Source organism: Eptesicus fuscus, chromosome 15 (genome assembly GCF_027574615.1).
Source record: "Eptesicus fuscus isolate TK198812 chromosome 15, DD_ASM_mEF_20220401, whole genome shotgun sequence".
Taxonomy (NCBI): Eukaryota; Metazoa; Chordata; class Mammalia; order Chiroptera; family Vespertilionidae; genus Eptesicus; species Eptesicus fuscus.
This window is the reverse complement of record NC_072487.1, coordinates 67,192,647-67,214,711: the sequence shown is the minus strand read 5'-3', so window position 1 is coordinate 67,214,711 and position 22,065 is coordinate 67,192,647. Positions and strand designations below refer to the sequence as shown.

The following is a 22,065-nucleotide window of genomic DNA, read 5'->3' as shown; positions in this document are numbered from 1 at the left end:
AGGAGCCATGGGCCACTTTAGTGCATAGGCAGGGAGGGTCTGGAGTGTGCCAACCCCTACATGATCTACTCAGTAGCCACATCCTACATCACAGAGGACTTCAGAGACATCTGGGTCCCTGTGAGTTCTTCTCCCGAAGCTGATCTCACTGAGCAGAAGACAGGGAAAGCACACCCACAGTCCTTACTGATACAGTGTGACTTGGTGGAACTACCACTGGACCTAGAGAAAGAGCCGGCCCGTTCAAGATTATAATTGAGTTAGCACTATCTAGGTTACTGGGTTATGGCAAGAATGTATGTAAACAAAAGCTGTGCTGGAACACACAAAATGCTTAATAGATATTAGTCCAAACTGAGTTTTTCCTCTCAAATGTTACAGGAACAATCACGCCCCCTCAGTCCTTCTTAACATTAGAGGGTGCCCATGCTCCATGAGGAGCTCAGCAAGTCCCCTGAGATGATACTTACAAACCAGCAACCCAAAGTTAGCATGCACACACCCCCTTGGCTTGACATGTGGCTGCATCATTTGCTAAATATATATTTGGGAGAAGTCTATCACACTCGTTCCATGAATAACACAAAGGCCTTGATTTGTTCCTCCAAGTGATGAGCACGCGTTAGGTCCAAAATTAACATTGCTGTCTAGCTGGGGTTTATGTGTGTGTTTTTCCAAAAACAGAAAACTTCCAAGCTCTTGCTCAGCCCTAATCAGAGTGTCTGCTGCACAGTGTTAGTTGAAGAGGAACCAGGAGAACAAAGACCCAAAGCAAAGATCTGCTCTCCAAAACACCTGTTGACTGTTGATGAGGAGGAGGAAATGAAGAGGTGGGTGGTAGCCTTACTTGGTTGGGTGGCCTTCTGCCAATCATGTCACCTCTGCGAGTCATGCCTTCCTCACACAGAGGTTAGGGGTCCTACTTTCTATCCTCACACGCCTGGCAGAGCTGTGCTAAAGGAGAAAACAATATAAAAGAGGCTCGCGGCCTGAAAAACACTATGGGGGTATCATGTATAGCTATTATCTGATATCTTCTCCGGCCAACCAGACCCTGCACATTCTGCATACCGAATTTGTCTTCTCTCATCGACCTTGCAAAGTCATTAATTACAGCTTTTTAAAGAAACCATTCATAGCAGCCCATTTATATTTTAGATGACCAGTCACGTGACTTTGCCCTAGGAGCCATCATCGAGAAGGCAGCAGATTCAGAGAGTTCCAGATTATGGAACCAACGGAGTGGAAGGCCACGTCACCTCTCTGTGCCCATAACTTCACCTCCAGGATGGAGGCCACCCACCTGAATGCATGTGACAACACAATGAGATAATGTCCACAAGTGTGCCCAGCACAGTCCTGACAGGTGGCAGACAGGCATTCTCACACTGAGAGAGTATAGAGGACATCGTTCAGGCTTCGTAGCCAGACACGCTTGGGTCTGAAGAACAGGTCTCTCTCGAACGAGCTGCGTGACCTTGGAGAAGTTTCTCTGCCCACTTTATAGTATTCAGAACTATAAAGCTAGGGCAACGAGAGGCTCTGTGTGCAACTGCACCAGCTATGCCCAGCCCCGCTCCGGGGCCACCATGTGGTATGTACACTGCAGGGGTGTTGTGAGGGTTAAAGCACCTGGCACAGCAAGGGCGCTTGGGAAAGAGCAGCCCCGCTGCGATTTTGTTGGTTCAGCCATTCTTGGAAAGGCCAGTTGTATTTTGGAGCACTGAACCTCAGCCCTCAGCAAAGCAGGCCAAGCACATGACAGATGTTAAACAGCTATTCCCAGAGATGTCAGCCAAAAGGCCAAGGAATTTGGAGACCCTATATTTTCTTCTCTGAAGCACAATTAGTTTGTCACAGCTGACAGATGATGGATGGGTATGCATCAGTCCAAGTGACACCACGGGATCCATCTGACTTTCCCTTTATCATTCTCACCTCTCGCACTCGGCCAGCTCTTTCCTGCTGTTTGCTGGCCATCCCCTGCCTCTCAATCCATCCTCTCTCCACCTTGTTGTCCTCCCCCGTCTCCCAGGCCCCCCACCTCGTTCCCACTCACTCACCATCACGGAAATGTGGAGAATGTGCATCTGCTCCTCTACAATCTCCGAGGGCTCCTGGAGTGTGGGGGCGGTGGCCCGGGCCAGCTGCCCGGAGCTGCTCATGGAGACGTGGAAGTACAGGGTACCGTTCTCCAACCACTGCTGCCTCCAGTGCACCAGCGAGATGTCCGCCGCCGTGCCCGACATCTCTGCAAGACAAGACCCAAGGTGCTAGGTGAGCTGCCTGCCTGGCCTCATGTTCCAGGAAGGGAAGAAGCCTACTCAGGAGCTCAGAAGGTACCTCCTTTGTACCAGGATGCCTGTCCTCACATCAAATCTATGAGCCAGAGGTCATCACTTCCATTTACGGGTCAACCGTGGCCAGGATTCACCACAAGCAACAGAGTGGCAGAGGCGGGATTTGAACTCGGGTCTGTCTGGTGCCTTTTTCTATAGCACCATGCATGGTAAGGTAATTCCTTCTGCGCCAATTACGAAATCAAACTAAGTGAGAGGGTCAACGTGCTGATATGGTTCTGAGGCCATAGAGCAAGAAGGGAGGACATGGCTGAGAGTGTGCCTTCCTCCGCAGCTGAGCTGGAGGCGCTCGTGGCAGAACAGCAGAACCTCAGAGCTAGAAAGGCCCTAGAATCCGCCAGCCAAGGAGCCCAGAGTCATCCTTCATGTGAAAGGAGCTTGGCAAGTGGGTTGTCCTGTGCTTCAAGCAGAGCAACTCCACTTTGCGGTAGTGTGTGTGCTGCACTCCCAAGCACAGGGGTGTTGGCAGGAAGGTTTCCATGGCTTCAAAAAATCCTTGAGAAGTCACTGCCCACCCCAGTTTTCTCATATATAACCACTAGAAGGTTAGGACGATCTGGTCAATTGAAAAGTCACCTGACTTGAAGTTCCTAATTCTTACCTCTTTGCTGTTGTTCCCTCTGTACATACTTTATAATTTTAATAGTACTTCCATTCAAGGTAATCATACCTACATACCCTCTTAAGTAGAAGGGTGATGGCATCAAGTACCAAAAATGTCCTTGCACTGGGATCATACAACCTCTTCATAGTTCTGTCTACTAAAGGATGTGTCCCTGGAAATGTCCTAGAAGGACAAGGCCTGTTGGTGTGTCTTGTGAAGAAAAGGGAAGGGTGGTGGTATTCTTGGAGGATCATCAGGTATTCATTCAAGTGAGAGTCCCATAGGAGACACAGGCCACCCACCAGTAGACAAGTAGCCTCAGTTGTGCCTGCGCCTTGGACTTTTGAACCTTCTCCCCAAGACACCAATCTGACCTAGAGGCAGTATTTTTAGTCTCTGTAGACTTTACATACCCACAGCCATGAGCTCTTGCACACACACACACACACACACACACAAACACACACACCAGGAGAACTGATGGGGAGGCTGAGCTAGAACTTCGTATCAAATCAGCTCTCCCCATGCCCCACTGCAGCCCCTTTTATATCTGGTGACATTGAATGCAAAAGAGTTGCCTTGAAGACATGCGATGATGCTTGTCCACCAAATGCTACTATGTTATTCTTATATCATCCTTTGCCAATAGAATCTAACTCCTGAGGTTCACAAATAAAACTCCTTAGAGGAAGAGCACCTGGCACTTAAGTGCTATAAAAAGTTAGCTATTAATATGTATTATCATTATTATTCACAGGAATAGGATCTATTTACTCTTCAACTTCTCTGAAATAAATCTTGAGACATCCTTGACTGCTTGCTTTCTCTCCCACTCCTCACCCAGTCCATCAGGAAACCTTCAAAGCACCCCGAATCCACCCCCTCTCAGCTCTGCTACTGCACGCACCTGGCTTGCTGCGAGGGCTTCTTAACTAGACTCTCTCCTTCCAACTTTGCCTCTCCTGTCTATTCTCAACCAGAAGCCAGAAGAGTCCTGCCACAGCATAAGTCAGCTCATGCCACTCCTCTGCTCCAAAGCTTCCATGCCCTCCCACCTCATTCTAAGCAAAACAAAAAGTGACTGGAACATAGTAAGTTACTCCAAGTGCAAATTTCCTTAGGTTTCCCTTGCTGCACCAAGAGCTGAGTAGGGCGGAGATCATTACTAAGAGTCCATTGGCTCCTAGAGCATGGGACCTAAAGGACCCAGAAAGCTCACTATACAGCCTCAGGATAGGAGATGGGCTGGGTATGCCATCTGTGAAGGTCTCTCCCCAGAACCTTCCGTCCTCCCACCACCGACCTCCTAGCCTCAGCACCTGAGGCCTTGGCAGTGGCTTCTCTGGCAGCCAGCCAGCTGGGCCAAGGCAAGGTGAAGACATCATGGGAAAAGGCCAGCCTTAGCACCTCACTCATTTTTCTTTCAGTGCATAAAAGTCCAGAGTCTAAGGCCCAGGGGAACCCAGTTGCCTCTGGAAACAGTTGTCTCTCATTCAGCAGCTTAAGAAGGAGGGTCCATGTGCCACTAGGTGGGTAGGCACTTAGGCACTTACTGTGCTAAGAGTCCCTGGAATGGCACCAGCAGAATGCCCCGGGCAGGCCACATCTGGTTGACACAGCCTAGTATAGATGGAGGCACAGGAAGTGAAGGAATGCCTGCTGAAATCTGTGCTCCTTACTTCTAGAGCTCTCCCCAGCCTGTGCCTGCAATCCCACCACTAAAGAAGCTTGGCCCCCCCATGTTCAGTTGAGAAAACAGAGGGTCACAGAGGGTTAATGGCTTGCTTAAGGTCATTGGTGAATTGTACCCAGCTGGGTTTCCAGTCTGTGCAATTTCTCTGATACCAGTTGCTCTGACCACGTTCTCCTTTTCTATGACTAAATTAGCCCATGAAACAAAACTAGATTGTGCTCTTTGTTTGCTGTGGTGATGAGTGCACAGTCAGCAGACAGTAAAAGTTAAATGATAATAACAGTGTGTGAAACACAGTAAATATTGAATCACAGAGAACAGCTCTGGACTTACTCTATTAAAAGGAAAGAAACTGTTGTTGGAGTGGGGAGGAGGGGCGTGAGACCTCAAAGAGAAAAGTGCCTTGGCGGAAACAGAAGGCCTTGTTCATTCATTCACTCATTCATCCATCCATCCATTAATTCACTCATTCACATTTGTTTCTTTATTCATTCAACACACTTTATTAAGGATCTTCTCAACTGCAGTCAGCTTAGTAACTCTGAACATGAAGTGAAATGAGACACAGCCTTGAGTTCAGGAAACTCAAAGTCCTTTAGTAGAACAAAATCTACCCACACCCCCTTCCCCATGTCACTGTCCACACATGTGTACACTCTCCATTTAATGTGGCCCAGGGCATTGTGAACTAGTCTGATGAACCTCCTATCATTGTCCCTTTGTCATGTGCTCCAGCCCTTCAGGACTTACAACTGTCCCTCAAATAGGCCTGGCTGCCTCCTGCCTCAAGGCACATGCACTTTCTGCCTAGTCTATCTGGAAGTTTCCACCCAGAGCTTGTAAGCATTCATCTCAGCATTCATTTCTCAGTCCAAAGGAGACCTGCTCAGAGAGGCCATGCCACTCTTAGCTAAAGTACTCCACGCACATCCACTCCACATTCTATCCCTCTTACAATTCTATCCCTCTTACAAAAACTTTCCACAGAACTTGTCACTATGATGAGAAATTTACCTCATATATTTTCTTGAATATGTGTTTAATGCCTGTCTCTCCAGGAGAGCAGGAACCTTGCATGTCTGATTTCCTGCCACATCAAGTACTTTCAGTAGTGCTTGATACATATAAGTGCTCTGTAAACAATTACTGAATTGCTGATGAATACACACACGCACTTAACATGTCCATGGTAAGGTGAAGGAGGTAGTCTTAAGCCTCATTAGAGAATTAAAGTAAAAGTAAGTAAGGATCCATTGGGAACTCAAAGGTGGGAGAGGACTCTCCTGGCTTGGAAAGTAAGAACTACTCCTCGAACATGGTGATATGAGCATTGCAGAAGATGGGCATCTTGTTGGCCCTCAGTGGAGAGAAGGAGGCATGGACATGAGCTGAGTGGCTGGGTATCTCAGGACAGTGAAGGCACATGGTTAAGCAGGAGGGCAGCAAAATGTCAGGCTGGAAATGCAGTTCAAATGCAGCGTTAGGGCTTAGAATGCTTGGTAATAGAGTATGGCTGATTCCGTATGCAGGAGGGAGTTGGAAGAGCACACTTGGTAATAGAGTATGTTTGATTCCGAATGCAGGAGGGAGTCGTGAGAGTACACTTGATCAGAGAGCCAGTCCTGTGTCCATAACAAACAGGTCAAGGAAATAGTAGCACAACCCAAGCCAGCTCCTGAAAGTCCCTGCTGATTGATTTTCCAATTGCATTTTCCCTTTCCACTTCCCCTAGTCCTTCCATATAAACATTTCATTGAATTCTTCAAGTCACATTACAATCAAACTTAAAGCAAAAGGGGGACTAAACGCATTTGGTCGGGAACCAAGACGATTCCCATAAAGGCAGATTATGCTGACATGATGAATATAAAATGAAACAGCAGATATTAAAGTGGGAGAATTGGTGCACCGTGCCTTCCGGCTGTGGACCGACTGCAGTGTCTGCTTCCCTCCCACCACGAAGAGCTTGATTTTATATTGGAATCATAAAGAAACACAGAGATTGTCTTTTCACCTTTCACTGTTCTCCCTCCCTGGGCCACAACCCGTGAAATATTCAATAGGCTCAAATCCCCTTAACCACCCCGCTAAAGCCAAGCTAGGGGATCAGCCCTCATCAGTGATTCTGGGTAGACCGCCATCCTGTTTCAGCAGCCATGCATGCCTTTCAGCTTCCTGGAAAAGAAATAAAAATAATCCCTAAGGCGTGTTGTGCTTTTAATTGGCTTGTTCTTCCTAATCTATGGCACTCATTGTATTTTTATTTAATTCCTGAAGGTCATTATGAAAATAAGCAGCTCTCCTGATCACCAGCCATCTTGATAACATCTCCCAAGTGGCCAACTAACCCGTCTTCCGATGCCATAGCACCAGCTGACCCTCTAGCCGATTATTTACAAAAGACCAGAGAGCGCTTCTGATGAGTTTGCAAATGGCCTCTGCCTGGCTGGGGAGCAGACACTATGGGAAATGAACTCATGGCCTAGACAGGAGTTGGGAAAGTTCATGACAGTGACGTTGACTGCAGACACCCTTGCCATTGGCCCTTCCAGCATTCATGGGTGTCCATCTCCATTGCAGCACATCCTGCTGAGAAGGGATCAGAAATATATCTGAAACATACACCCTCATTTTCATCTCTGCGATGGTTGTCTGAATGCAATCCTTCATCATCTCTCATGGAATACTTCAAATGGCTCTGTGGCAGTTAGGGTATTATTGGGGCAAAAAAAAAAAAAAAGACACACTCAGTAAAGTCATTGGAAGTATTTAAGGATGGGACCATGTATAAAGGTTTTGGGAATGTATTCATCAGGGTCCTCCAGAGAAACAGAATCCACAAGGCATATAGAGATACATGGAAAGAGATTTATTATGAGGGATTGGCTCCCATGCTTATGGAGGCTAAGAAGCCCCACAACCTGCCATCTTCAAGCTGGAGACCCAGGAAAGCCAGTGTGCAGTTCCAGTACAAACTCAAAGGCCTGGGAACAGGGGAGCCAATGGTGTAAGTCCCAGTCTGCGTCTAAGCCCAAAGGCCCCGTAAATATGAGTGCTGACGCCCGAGGACAGAAGAGGGTTGTCCTGGCTTTTTCAGAGAGGAAATTCGCCCTTCCTCTACCTTTTGGCTCCCTTCAGACCCTCCAGAAGGAAATGATGCCCAGCTGTATCGATGAAGTCCTTTCTCTTTTCCTTGGTCTAATGCTTCAAATGCTAATATCTTCCAGAAACTCCCTCACCGACACCTCCAGAAACAGTGTTCTACCAGCTCCTTGGACATCCTTTGGCCCAGTCAAAACACAAAATTAATCAGCACGGGCAGGCAGGAGCAAGGCAAATCAATGATGAAGCACCTCACGGTTGGCCACAGCAAGGGGCTGATGCCATCCTGGACCTGAAGGGGTAGGAGGAGGAGAGGGGTTTATGAAACTCTGAAAGAGCTACGGAAAAGGGCTGCTAGACAGGAGCTACTGGTAGGGCCTGACCACCATGCAGGTGGGTGGGGTTATAAACGTTACAACCTCATTCTTCCTCTACCTGTGAACCTGTTACAGGTGGCGTATATGGGTCAACCCCAACCAAAGGCCGAGGGGTGAAGTAAATCATGCAGGTCTGCTTCCCAGGGCACATAGCAGGGAGGGGAGAGCTGAGGAGTAGAGACTACCCCGAAGGCCCCAATTGGCATCTCTGCCTCCAGGCTTCCTTCCTTCCAGCAGTCCTTCAAAGGGCTACCATGATTAAGTGTATAACTTATACATCTGGCCAAGTCACACCTTTGCTCAAAACATGTCAAGGACTCTTGATTCCCCTCAGAGTAAACCTAATTTCACAAGCCTGGCACCTGCATTTATCCCCCACCCACCTCTTTTCATTCCTTTCCTTGCATTTACATGTTAAATGTGATCGAATATTTATGTGATCTCTCACATACTACACTATGCTGTTTATTTGATGTCTCTGAAGATGAATTTTCAGAGCCTGGAAAAACCTTCCCTGCTGAACCCCATCTCCTGGTCTGGAAGATTTCCTGATCCCCGTAGGAGCTGGGTGATGCTTTATGCATGTTGCGTAAGGTCACAACCTCTGGAGACCAACCACTTGAGTTTGAATCCCAACTCCCCGTGTTCAGGTTATGTGTCTCTGGACCAGCATTTTAGCTATTTTGTGCCTCAGTTCCCCCATCTGTCAAATGCGGTGAATAATAATAGAACCTGGCCCATTGGGTTGTGAGAATTAAATAATATAAATAATTTAGCTTTCAGCATTAACCTTGATCCTCAGTAAGCATTCACCCATTACATTTGCTACATATGATTCGCACTCACTGTTATAGCATCCTATTTTACCAATGTCTCAGTCTTGGTATTTACCTATGTTTAAATGATCCATTTATACAGTGTCCTCTCTCACTGGACTCTAGTGCAGGACACATCAGAGCCATCCGCATAGCCCAGTGCCTGACACAGTGACCAAATACCGAGAAGAGGGGTCTATAAATGTTTGGTGAGTTGAACCATCTGCATATTTGAATTCAGATGGGCATCCCCAGTGAACAAAGAGAAGAGATGGCAACTCAGGATGTCAATGATGGCTGGATTTCCACATAACAACTCTACAGAAATTTACTCAGCATCTGACTCAAATTTAGGCACTCAGGGGAATGCAAATGGAGAGAAAGACAGAACCTTAACCTTCAATGAGCTTGCATTCGCATGAAGAGAGAGAGAATATTTACATAAAAAATAGACAATCACCTGATTCCATTTAGACATAAACATGTGTATGTATGTAAAACTGGAAAGAAATGTACTTGAACATCAAGAATGATACTCTTAAAATGGTGGGATCAGAGGTGATTTTAATCATGGTCTGATTCATTTCTGTGTACATTTTCTACATAGAATACATGTTGCCTCTGTCGCAGATGCAAACACATGCTCATTTAAAAGATTCATTTACTCAACCAACTTTTTCTGAGATCTGGCATTGAGGACTCTATCCTCGGAAGTTCAGCCCAGGGGATGGAGAAAAAACATGATATAAATATGTATAAATCAAAGTAGGGAGCTTAGAGTAGAGGAGATGACTTCTGAATAGATCTTAAAGGATGGAGGAGTCTTAGAAGATGGGCAAGATTTCAACAAGTAGCCATGTGACATTGGGTATTTCAGATGGAGGAGTGGCACAAAGGCAAGAAGGCAGAGGGTTGAAATGTGCAAAGGGGTGCAGTGGGAGGATGCCATTAGAAAATACAGAGGTGTGGCCCAGCCGATGTAGCTCAGTGGATGAGCATGGACCCATGTACTAGGAGGTCAAGGTCCAACTCCCGGTAGGGGCACATGCCCAGGGTTGCCAGCTCGATGCCCAGTAGGGGGCATGCAGGAGGCAGCCAATCAATGATTCTCTCATCATTGATGTTTTCTCTCTCTCTCCCTTCCTCTCTGAAGTCAATAAAAATATATTTTAAAAGAAAATACAGAGGTGCATCACTACAGAGGAAATGGAGAGACTGCTATAACAAGTCTGCAGAGGGGAAAGTAAAAAGGGGGCTACAGCTTCTGACCTATGAAGTTATCTCCTAGCATAACAAAAAGTGCTGGGTCCCATTGTGACTCCTTCATGCCATCAGATCAAGCTCTAGTTCAGAGGCTAATGAATTACATGCCGTAAATTAAAATGACAAGATGGATGGATGGATGGATGGATGGATGGATGGATGGATGGATGGATATATCCCAGTCTTTCTGACATATCAATACTCACACATCTTGGGTTAGTGAGAAGAACACTGAATTTGGAGTTAGAAGCTTAGATTTGTGTGATGCCTCTGCAACAATTAGCTGGTTTACCTGAGGACAAATCACAAAGCATCTCTGATTTTCTTTCTTTTTATGTAAATTTGGGGGGGTGTTATGACTGTCTCATTTGCATAACTTATAACTTAGAATTGAGAGAAAATAAGGCCACATCTAGCAATATGGTAGGAAATATGCAAGTCACACAGTTAGCCCCAAAATGCAATCACTATCCCCATCATTCAACAATATACCACCCATAAATACTTATCTTCTCTCTAAAGTGTGCCAAGCACAGTGTTAGGTCCTGTGGCTAGATTAAGTAAAAAGTTAAATTGGTTTGCTGCCCTCACAGACCTCCCACTGTAGCCTGGATTTTCCTCAGCGCCCACTAAGCAGCCACAACATCTCCCCTTGCTTCAGTGTCTTCATTTATTCATGCCCTTAATTGTTCATTAATTCATTCACAGCATAAGGCTGTGTCTGTCTGGGTAACTCCTACCCTCAGTGCTTAGCATGCAGGAGGTGCTCAAATATTTGTTGAATAAATGCCTCTCTCAATGCATATTTTATACGTTCTCTGCCCTAAAGAAAATCTCAATCTAGGAGAGAGAGAAAAAAAAAAAAAAGAAAAAAGAAAATCAACGAAGGAAACGATCGTGCAGCACTGGCCATGAAAGAGGATGTGCGGAGAGTTATAGGAACACGCGTGAGGGGTGAGTTAATAATGCTCCTCCTTCGTTAGGGGTTTGGACAGGGCAAGCAGGCAGAGTCTATAATGTGGACACTTCATAAATCTAAGCGATCCTGGTGTCAGGCCAGGTTAAATGCCCACAAGATGACATCATGGCAGTGCTAGGTGTGGGCATTTGCCTGGGAGGGAATAGAAAGTACTGCAGTGGTGGGGGCCTGACAAAACCAGGCTGTGCAGCAGCACTGGAGGAAAATGTCCCAGGGGTACCCAGACCCCTCCCTCCCCACCCCCATCTGTCAGTTCTTATCTCTGCCTTTGCCTCCAATCTGCCCATTCCCGCCCCCTTTGGGAACTGCGTCTTTTACACAGCACTGTGTTCCCCCGCCATTTGGTGGAGATAAATAATACAGTTATACCCGATTAAATAAGGAAGGGGAACAGAAGAATTAAGAGATATTGGCAAGGGAGAAAAGCATATCGTTTCAGATTAGATTTGAAAATAGATGGAGGGTTGATGGAATTGATTCTCATTACTCCTAGTTATTCTCTCCTGAACCATTTCCCTCCCTTCTGCTGCTTTTTTTTTTTTTTTTGGAGGGGGGGGGGGGGCTGGTCTTTCTTTGTCATTTAGCTTCACTATATGCCCTTGGTTTCTCTCTGTGTTAGCAGTTTCTTTTCTTCTCCTTCTCCTTCTTTTTAAATGCATACAAATAGTCAATGACTTTCTCTCCTTCCCCCTCCCGCCGCTGTACAACAGTTTGCAACTGATAGAGAGATCACCAGAAGGTGCACACAGGGACTGACTTCCACCAACACCCACGTATGTGCCAGGCACTAGGCTAGGGGCTCTCGTTCACTGTCTCCTGCATGGGAACTCCACATGGACAGGACGGATAGTAGAATACCCATTTTTCAGCTGAGATATCTGAGGCCTCAACAGGTGACAGGACTTCCCTGAGGTCTTCCATCTAGTAAGTGACAGAGCACGAATTCAAGCTCTAGTATCCTGACTCCAGATAAAGTGTCCTCCCCGTTCTCCTAACTGGGCTGAGAAATAGAGCTTCGCATTTGAGTAGAAAGACTGAGGGACCAGGCCCACGCTGGGGGATGTGATAAGGTACCAGGACAGGCATTCTCCTGGTCCTTCAGATGCTCTTCATCCTTCATCATCTCAAGGTCACTTGCTGGGGTCAAGTGTTGCTCTTTCTGTTTTCTAAGATGCAAATCTCTCCTGGGAGAGAGGTGTATGCAACATTCTGTCCTAAGGTAAGTGTATTAAGAGCACTTGGCTCCTTCCTGTATTTCACCTGGTGACCTTTGACAAGCTAAGCTTCCCTCTCTAAGGTTCACTTGCCTCACACGGAAAATGGGAATCATAAAAGCAGTCTCTTAGGATGGTTTGAGTATCAGGGAGATGAAGTTTTGGGGAGAGCCCAGCACAGTATTCAGCATATGCATAGTCCCTGTCAGCTGTCTGTCTTGCTTCAATTTTCTGTCTCACCACTATCAAGACTAGAAAAATCAGGTTGTTTTGAGAATAATGGGAAATGACACAGTATCCAAAGTAGAGAAGAGGAAGGCAGAGGTCACGGACCTAAAACCTCATAATTCAGTTGAAAAAATTTCTCTTAGACCTTTCCAGCGGGTCCCCAGTATCCCCCTATCCTTTTTAAAATCACCCCTATTGTCTATGACCTAGAATCATAGACAATCACAATAGAAAGAGAATAGGTATAAAGACATGGAGATCAGTGGTCTAATCCCCATTTATTGGTGATGAAAATGATGTCCAGAGAGTAGCAACTTGCCCTATGTCACACAGCCTCATAATTCTGTGCTCTTCAAAAATTACAAGGGCACAAGAGATTATAATTTAGAAGGGAGACAGGGCAGAGGCAAGAGGAGGTAGAACCTCCCTGTCGCCTAAGAGTGATTTAGCAGCATGGGGTTGGGGTTGGGGGTTGGGGGGGCGTGCAGAACCACCTCAGAATCCAGGCTCCCTCAGCCGCTCCTGAAGGTGCTCCTAACATGGCCCTATGTCTCTGCTGCAAAGTCTGACTTGTTAATCCCCAACACCCTCACCTCAACCAGAGGGCTCCCCTCCTGCGTGCCGCATGCTGGGACCCAGACCTGGCAGGTAACATAAGGTGAGGAGTCAGGAGAGGATGGCGCCAGGCAATGTTGTGAGTGAGGGAGGAGAATGAACCCCGTAAACACCAGCAACGGAACAGAGACTGAGAATGGACTCCACCAGCGAGCTGCAGCAAGGTGGGATGGGCTGGACCTGGAGGACTGCCTTTACCGGATGAATGCATCATGATGCCAGGCCCTGGACCGACCCCATTGCCTCTGTACTCCAAGCCATAGTCCAAGGCCCCACGCTGCATCCCAGGCTCCGGGTCTTCGTTCATGGGGGGGCCTCCTGCCTGGAATGCCCTTATCTCCTCCACACACACAGACACTGTCCACCTCCCCAGGCCCAGCTGAAGTGACTCCTCTGGAGAGCCGGCCTGAATGCCCCTCTCCTTCTCCGAGCTCTGGCAGGTGTCTACTCCCTTCCCTGGCTGGCTAACCTCACTAGTCCATACCTTAGCAGGTGCTTAATAAATACAGGCTGACACGAGATTAAAACAGAAGCCCAAGAGGGTGAAACTCGCTATTCCATTTCTCAGATGGGACTATTGAGGCACAGTGGCTGGAAAAGACGCTTAGAGAGATGGAGACCCAGATGTGGGAGGAGCCAGGTGAAGGTCTCTCAGCCTCAGAGAATAGGAGTCCGCTTGCCCCCCTTTCTAGCTCCTGGCAGCATATATCAAACTGGCAGCCACCCGGATCAAATGGGTTTGCTATGGTCAAAGCATGACAAGATCCGTCTGTGCCTTGCCTGTGTCTCCTGCCGTGTCGTTCCCTCCCTGCTCCCCTGCCTGTGGAAGCGTAACTCCCTGCTCTTGTTCACATGGTTCTCTCTACCTGAGCTGATCCTCTCACCCTTTTTTGCCTGCCTAACTCTTCATCGTTAGAACTCAGCTGTGAGTAGGCCATCTCAACAGTCACCAATTCTTCTCCTTACATCTACAGCCGCTTGTGTGACACTGCGGCTCCCCCATCAAGAGGTGAGTCTATTGCTTCTCCCCTTGAGTCCAAGTTGGCCGCACGACTTTCTTTGGTCAAAGGGACAAAGGCACAAATGATCCAAGTGGAGACTTGCACAGTAGTTGTGTACCAGGGCTTGCTCTCTCCGGCTTCTCTCGAGAACCCTGAAACTGCCCTGTGATGAAGTCTGGGCTAACCTGCTGGGTGATGAGAGAAGCATGGCCCGTTTGCCTATGTCACCCCAGACGAGGCCTGCTGCTAACCGCCAGTCATGTCTGAGATCATCCAGCTCCCAGCAAAACTGCCAGCTGACCACAGACACAGGACAGAGCCCGGCGGAGATCCCCGCCCCCCCCCAAGACAAGCAGAACTGCCCGACAAAGCTCAGCCTGAAATACCAGCCCATGTAATTGTGAACCACAAAACTGTTTTAAGCCACAAAGTTTTGGGCGTGTTTGTTATGCAGCGAAGCTTACTTTAAGAACAATACAGATGGATCCTTGGGGAAGGCTCCCTCCCCCCAAGGTGGGCTGGGTGCCCCTGCTCTGTGCCTCCTTCCACACAACACTGTCATCATCCCTTTTGCTATTTCACACCTCACTCACCATCTGCTCCCCAAGGCTCCAAGCTTCTTAAAACTAAAGGCCCTGCCTCCCTTGTCACCTAGCTCAGAGCAGCTGCTCAATGGACAGCATCAAACTGCACAGCGAACGGATACTGAAAATCTCCCTGAGGTGGGATGCGGCCGTATTTCCATCACCGCTCCTCCTGCTTGTCAGAATCTCTGTGGCCCTGAGTGCAGAGAGTGAGTAGGTATTGATTGGCTCCGACTGCACGGTTTGGGGAGCATATTCCTTAAACAAGCTCCACGCCCCTCACGGCAGCCTTGATTGCAATGCAGCCTCTCTCCATTACCCTTATTCAGAGCCCAGGCCATCGGGGGAATGATGATAGGACCCTTTTGACTTGTAATTGCACACCATTCAGGCCAATTTGGACCTGACACAGGTGGTGCCCAGTGGCAGGAAGGGACATGAGAGGATGCCAGGTTGGGGCTGGGAGAGGGAAGGACCCTCTTGATTGTCTGACTGCATCCGAGAAGGATGAGAAAAGGCTCAGGTGCCCAATGTCCCTCCTGACCAGGACATTCAGTGCCTGAATGATGGCAATGTATGCCGTTCTGGAGAGGGCCAGGCACGAGGACTCCTGTCACCACTCCGGGGACACCTTTTTACCTGATTCAAATGCCCGACTCCTCTCTACAGTGAGAGGATAGGATGTTGTTCCCATATGGCCAGGTTAGCAGTTGGGAAGGTCCAATTCCATTCTGTGACCGTAGGTGGGAGGTTGGTACCTCTGCACCTCAGCCTTCTCCTCTGTCAAATGGGAGCACAGATGCCTCACCTGACTCCTTCACCTGGTTATTGGAAGAAGTAATGGGAGAAGTTCATGAGAGAATACGTTCAATAAAACGTTCTCTGTGCCAAGGTTATAGTTATAATTAACACTAATCAACCTGGTGGCAGATGCTTAGAAAACTGAAACGAAGCCACTCAATGAGAAAGGCTAAAACTCCTTCCCATTTGTTAACACCCAGCACTCTAACACAGCCCAGGGTCAGGCTCAGCCTCAAACCTGCCCCCTGGTTCCCACCTCTGACAATCTAGTTACTTGTTCAGTAACCTTGCAGAAGTCACCTCAAGGTCTCCTCCTCATATAAACGGTTAAGAATATATATATATAAAAGCCTAAGTGACGGAATGACTGAACCAGTCAACTGGTAGCTATAACACACACTGACCCCCCGGGGCAGACGCTCAATGCAGGAGCTGCCCCCTGGTGGTCAGTGCGCTCCCACAGCAGGAGCACCTCTCAGCCAGATGCTGGGCTCAAGGCTAGCGAGTGCAGTTGCGGCAGCGTGAGCCTCTCCCAACTCCATGGCAGCAGGTGCCTCAGGGCCGGGATGAGTGGAAGCGATTCCCGGCCCCAGCTAGGATGAGAGTGGCTCCCGGCCCCGGCTCGGGCTCCTACCCAGCCACCTGTGGCTTCGTGCACTGCTACATCCCCCGAGGGGTCCCAGACTACGAGAGGGCACAGGCCAGGCTGAGGGACCCCACCAGTGCATGAATCTGTGCACCTTAATATCATAAGGATTACTGAAGTGTGAATGTCAGGAAGGCAGGGACTGACTGTCCTATTCATCCCTGGCTCCCAGTGCCTAGAAAGGTGCCTGGTACAGTGCAGCCACTTAATCAAAAATGACAGAATGACGGACGCTTATTAAGCAGTACAATGTGCAAGGCTCAGTGCCCAGCCATTTGCACATATTATCTCCTTTCATCCTCCAACATCCTCACGGCGGATGGGTAATAAGTCCACGTGTACACAGTGTTGAGATAATGTGTCAGCATAAGGCCTGGCACCAGTATTTGCTCAATAAGGTCTGCAACAGTGCACGCTGCTCCTGCCACCACCCAAATACATTGTTTTAACTCCAGATAATATGGACTCTGAAGCACTAGGGCCTTATTGGTAAGTTTCTGCAGGATAGGAAGCACATGTATCCAGTGACCTCTCCACAGGGCATGACATTTACAACCCGGAACACCATCAAGGTATGGAGCTAGGAATTCTCACCCCTCGGACTGTCACTCGTCCCCTACCTTCACCCCACCCTTTGGCTCCACTTCCAAAAGCACAGAAACTAACCTAAACTTAGATGGAGTCAACTGAGCGAGAGTTTCTGGGGAGCCTTCCCTGCACCAGGCCCTGGGCTCGGAGCTCTCAGGCATTGTTTCCCTGAGTCTCCACTCCTCATTTAGAATCAAGAAAACCAACTCAGAGGGCACGGCTGTTGTTCCAGATTGCACAGTCAGTCAGGAACTGGGCTGGCAAAAATCCCGTCTCTTGACCTTCAGGACAGACCCTGGTACAGTCCTTCTGGCTTCAACACCGACCTGCTGCGTCACCAGGGAAAAGGTGCTTCCCTCTCCCAACCTCACTCTTCTCACCTATAAAGTGGGAGCGGCCGTGCCATCCTCAGAGCTGGTTAGAGGACTCTCTGGAGAATGGTGTGAGACAGGTGCCTGGACCTCATCCTCCATCTTAATAGAAACTGTCATGCTATCTAATGGAGAACGGCGCCTTCCACTCCACAGTTTACTGGGGCATCTCAGCCACGGTGTCAGTTCTGTCCCATGACAATGACAGATGGGAACTGGGAGGTAGGGGCCCACTTAAGTGGTATCCCATGCATTCATCCCACAAACCTCTGCTATGGGTCCTTTACCTTTTCTGAGTGTTTCTCTTTAATGACGTGGCGATTTAACGCCTACCACCACCACTGTGGTTCCCGTCCACAGCCTGATGTGAAATATGCTACAAGGAAGCCCGTTGCCAGAATGCCCTTGTGGTGGGCAGGTGTGTCTCTCACAGGAGGAACCAACCAGTTGCTGGCACTGGGAGTGAGGACAAAGTTAGACACATCACCTCCAGAGGATATACAAGGGGATCAGGTGAGAGGGGTCACGGGTACACAGGAAGTCCAGTTTGCCCGATCTAAAAATACCTTCAGAGGTGCCAGCCAGGGGAGCATGCACTTTTATGTCTGTGCTTCCAAAGCACGGGTGAGCTCAGATACATGCACCTCCTCATGAACTGATGCATGCGTGTAATGCCCGGAAAACACCCTTGCCACACAAACATGCAGCCACTGTCTCATGCATATGCATGATTGCACAGATCATACATACATATGTGAATGCAGACAAATGTTACAGAATACATGGCGTTGCATGTAGATTCACATGTCCATTCTGCAAAACTGTTCCCTTCCTCACACTGGCTTCATAAGTATTTGCATACATACAGATCCATGCATTCCCTGACATATGTAAAAGGTTACTATGTGTACATACACACAATCATGCATGGACACTTTTGACGATGCAGCGGCCACACACATATGAAGGGCCTTCAGTGTGTTCACCTAGTTCAGTCCATTAACACACTGCCATGAATGCTCCATCCTGCATGTTCAAGCTCACACGCATGTATGTGCACTGGTGTCTTCACACATAGGTGGCTGCACTCCTGAGCAGAAATCCACATGTGCTCAGACATGCCCATGCCCACAGATCCAGGCACATTTAGCCTAAGGACATACCTAAGTTCCCATTTATGTCCTCACATGCACAGGCCACAATTGGCACAGGAAATGTCCCTCCGCGCCCCAGGAACCTATTTGGATCTGTCCTCCCAGAGGCCTGGGTTTAGACTCAAGGGGGAAGACCGAATCCTCTCCCACAGTCTCTGCTACCGCTGCTTCTGAGGTATGACTGACAGATCATCGGGGAGCAGGGGCGAGCAGAAGTCTCTGTTCCAGGGCTGTCCATCCACTTAATCCTTCCTGACTGTGTTACGGGGGGAAATTCCATCCATCTGCTATTTCATCCCCTCGCCTGATGTCCTTGAAAGAGACAGACTGACAGGGGCTGAAAGAGGCCCGCTGACGCCGGCCCCAGGCAGTCCTGGTGACATTGCCATGGGCTTCCACTACCCAGTGCTCTGCAGGGAGCCTGGCAGGAAAGCCTAAGCCGGTGCCCTGGGCATGGAGCATCCGAATCCCGAAGCAGAAATAATGCATTAAACTCCTCACTCTCCTCTTACAGCCACACACTATGCTCGGCACCACCACCCACTGCAATGCCTTTCATCAGCAGCACATTCTCCAGGGAGCTGTAAGCTGGCCCATTCTCCAGAGAAAGAACCCGGGACACCCAGAGGAGAAGCCCCATGCCCGAGGGGCTTCTGTGGTTACTAAGGGGCAGGAGTGGAGAGCTGAAGGCAGGTCGGCTTGCCCCAAAGGACTTCCTAAACTCAGGTGACTCTGGAAGGAAGCTGGCCAGCCAGGTGTCACTGCCTGGTTTCTGGAATGTTCCTCCTTTCAAAAGCACTTTTAGGCATTGCAGTCCAGAGGTGACTACCCAGGGCAGAGGCATCTTCCCAGCCTGATCCAAAAGCAGGGGACTGGAGAAGGAGATAAGGAAGGAGGGGATGTTTGGGTGAAAAAAGGAGGAAATGAGAAGAATGAAATAATGGTGGGAAGTCGGAGAAGATGGAGAAGGAAATGGTTTTAAGATGCAGTAGAGCTCACCTTCCTTTTCGCTGATAACATGCTCTGATCCCCTCCTCTGTGCTGGGCCTGGGAAGAGATGCTGACGGTGCTAAGGGGCAGGGCAGGACTTCCGTCGGGGAACTCCTAGACTCGCGGGGCTGGTGTCTGTTTCATAGAGCACGTTAAATCTTGACCAGGTGTTTTTAAAACGTTTGCACAATTAATTTCCAAATCAATGAGGAAAGAGAGATGCAAAAATGACCTCCAACTTTTTGCCCCTGCAGTAAGTCTGCTGCCAATAATGAGCATTAATGATCCAGCAAGCCTGTGGCACACAATTTCTCATATAATTCTCATAACTGCCTTTCAAGACAGTTATCGTATCCTGTTATTCATTCATATATAGGTGGGTGCATGTATATATATATATCACACATACATACCTTCCTATTGGGCTCAGAGACATTAAGGCACTAAGTAAAAATCACACAAGGGCAGCATTCAGACCCATTCAGCCTAACTTAGGTCCCTGCCCTGAGGCATTCTTCTTACTACCCCTCCTGCAGCTGCACCTCCTACCTGTGGTGGCCCATTTCCCACAGTAATGGCGATCTAGCACAGGATAGCACAGCCAGAGGAGCCCTAAGAGATAATCCAGAGATAGCAAAAAATGAGGTTGGGAGAGGCTTGGCCAAGGTCACTGTACAATCAATGTCTGGACTGAGACCAGGACCTGCCCTTGGGACCCCAAGCCTGACACTCTTTCGAGGGTGCTTTTCGGCCGGCTCTGGGTTTTCAAGTTGAGAACCCTGCCCCCGAAATCACTGACCTAGAAAGCAGGAGAGCAAGGCGATGCCTCGGAGCTCTAAGCTAAGTGGGCGAAGTGCTGTCAGGAAGGCAAGCCTTCCATCCCTGGACCTCAGCGTTAGAACCTTTATTTTATAGACGAGCCCACTGAAGCCTGGAGAGAGGAAGGGATTTACCTAAGAAAAAAACAGAGCGGCAGCCTTTTCAAACAAAATCCGGGCTCCTCTCCCAGGGATTCTCCTCTGAAAACACCCACAGCCACCGAGTGTCCTGGCTAAAAAGACAAGGTGAGGCAGGCAGACCCGTGGCTCCGGAGGGGTCATTAGCAGCTCTGAGATCTTGGACCTGGGGCAGTGTCACGGGTGCGTGACTCTCGAAGTCACCCAGGGACTGGCGTTTAGAAGGTCCTCATGCTTACTTGAAGGCTCTGCTGTCACCGTCTTGGAAATCTTAATATTTTTTAACAAAGGGCCTCACATTTTCATTTTGCAATGGGCCCGGCCAGTTTTGTAGCTGGTCCTGTGTTTGACACTTCCCGTTTCTAAGCCTCCATTCCCCCAAATTGAATGGGGTTCCTCATGGTGCTAACTCAGCATGGTGTGCAGCTGACCCTGCTGTGCTTTGCCCCCATCCTCCGTGGCACCCACCTTTCCATATAGGTCGACAGAACATCCTCCTGTGGATACCGGCACTCGGCCCACGGCCTTCCTAACCCTCATTCAGGGCAGGCCAGAAAGAGCAGGGAGTATCCCCCATCCCTCAACCTGGACCAACCCTCAGCCAATGACAGACGGGAGGTGAGGTGTAGGCTCTCTTGCCTGTCCCATCTCACATGTCCTACTGGTGCTTCCTGGGACCACCTCCCAAATCAATTACTTGCACGCATCTCCTCACCCCTGGGTCTGCTTCTGCAGAACCCAATTTAAGACAGAGATGCTACGAGCTTCATTGAGATAATGCATGTAAAGTGCCCGATACAGCATCAGGCACAGACGCGAGCCCTCAATAAATGGTAGGCTCGTCCAAAAAAAAAAAAAAAAAAAAAAAAGTCACTTTCCGAGAAGACAGGAGGAAGACAACAGAACGCTTCTAATTGATTTCTAAATTTACCCTCCTAATGAAATCATCCCTGGCAGACCCTGCTCATGACCATCAGAAATGATTTTCAGGGCCCCACTTCCCACCAGAGGCAGGTGCCAGTCATTCTGGCTCCCCAAACCCAGTCCAAGTGAAAGTGCACGTGATCACCCTGCATAGCCTTCCCGGCCTCAGCAGCTAAAGGACGCACGAACCTGCCCTGCATCTCAGAGCCAGGCGATCGGACATCTCGTCTACCCCTTTGTCTCACAGATGCCAAAACTGAGGCACAGAAATATGCCCAGAGAAACTAATGTGTACAGAAGAGTCACTTAGTCTCCAAACTGACTTACCGATTTATTCTTTTTAATTGTCATGCGCACACACATGCATACTAGAAAGTAAGCTCCGAAGAGGCAAGACACTTGCGTATTTTATTCAATGCGGTAACCCCCAGGAGCCTAGCACAGTGCCTGGCACAGAGTGTTCATTAATATTTATTAGGCGAACAAATACTCCCTTTATGAAGCTCTTCCTTGTCTGCCTCCAGGAGAACAACAAATCCAAAGAGTCTCAGAGCCCCACCCCATCATGATCAGAACAGCATGGTCAAGGAGGGGGGCCCTGGAGCCAGGCCACCAGAGTGGAACTCGCCTCTCCCAACGAGTCCCTAGGGTCCCTAGGAGACCCTCAGTCTCCCCATCTTTAAACAGGGCAGCTGCCAGTATGTATCAAAGGAGGTACAGTCTGTAAAACAGCAACCCCTGGATAAGCACTCATCCAGATGAGCCCTGATTAATGGAAAAAGAAAAGCCCTCTGCCCGAG

At 48.6% G+C, this 22,065-nt stretch overlaps 1 protein-coding gene across 2 annotated transcripts in view; it reads right to left on the bottom strand.

Annotated features, from left to right (window-relative positions):
• ASTN2 (astrotactin 2) overlaps positions 1–22,065 on the bottom strand; it is a 769,045-nt gene that overhangs the window by 654,146 nt on the left and 92,834 nt on the right. For both annotated transcript variants that reach the window (XM_028161420.2, XM_054727144.1), the window contains exon 2: positions 2,064–2,251. In XM_028161420.2, coding sequence (XP_028017221.2) covers positions 2,064–2,251 — 188 coding nt within the window. The remainder of the gene's footprint in view (positions 1–2,063; positions 2,252–22,065) is intronic.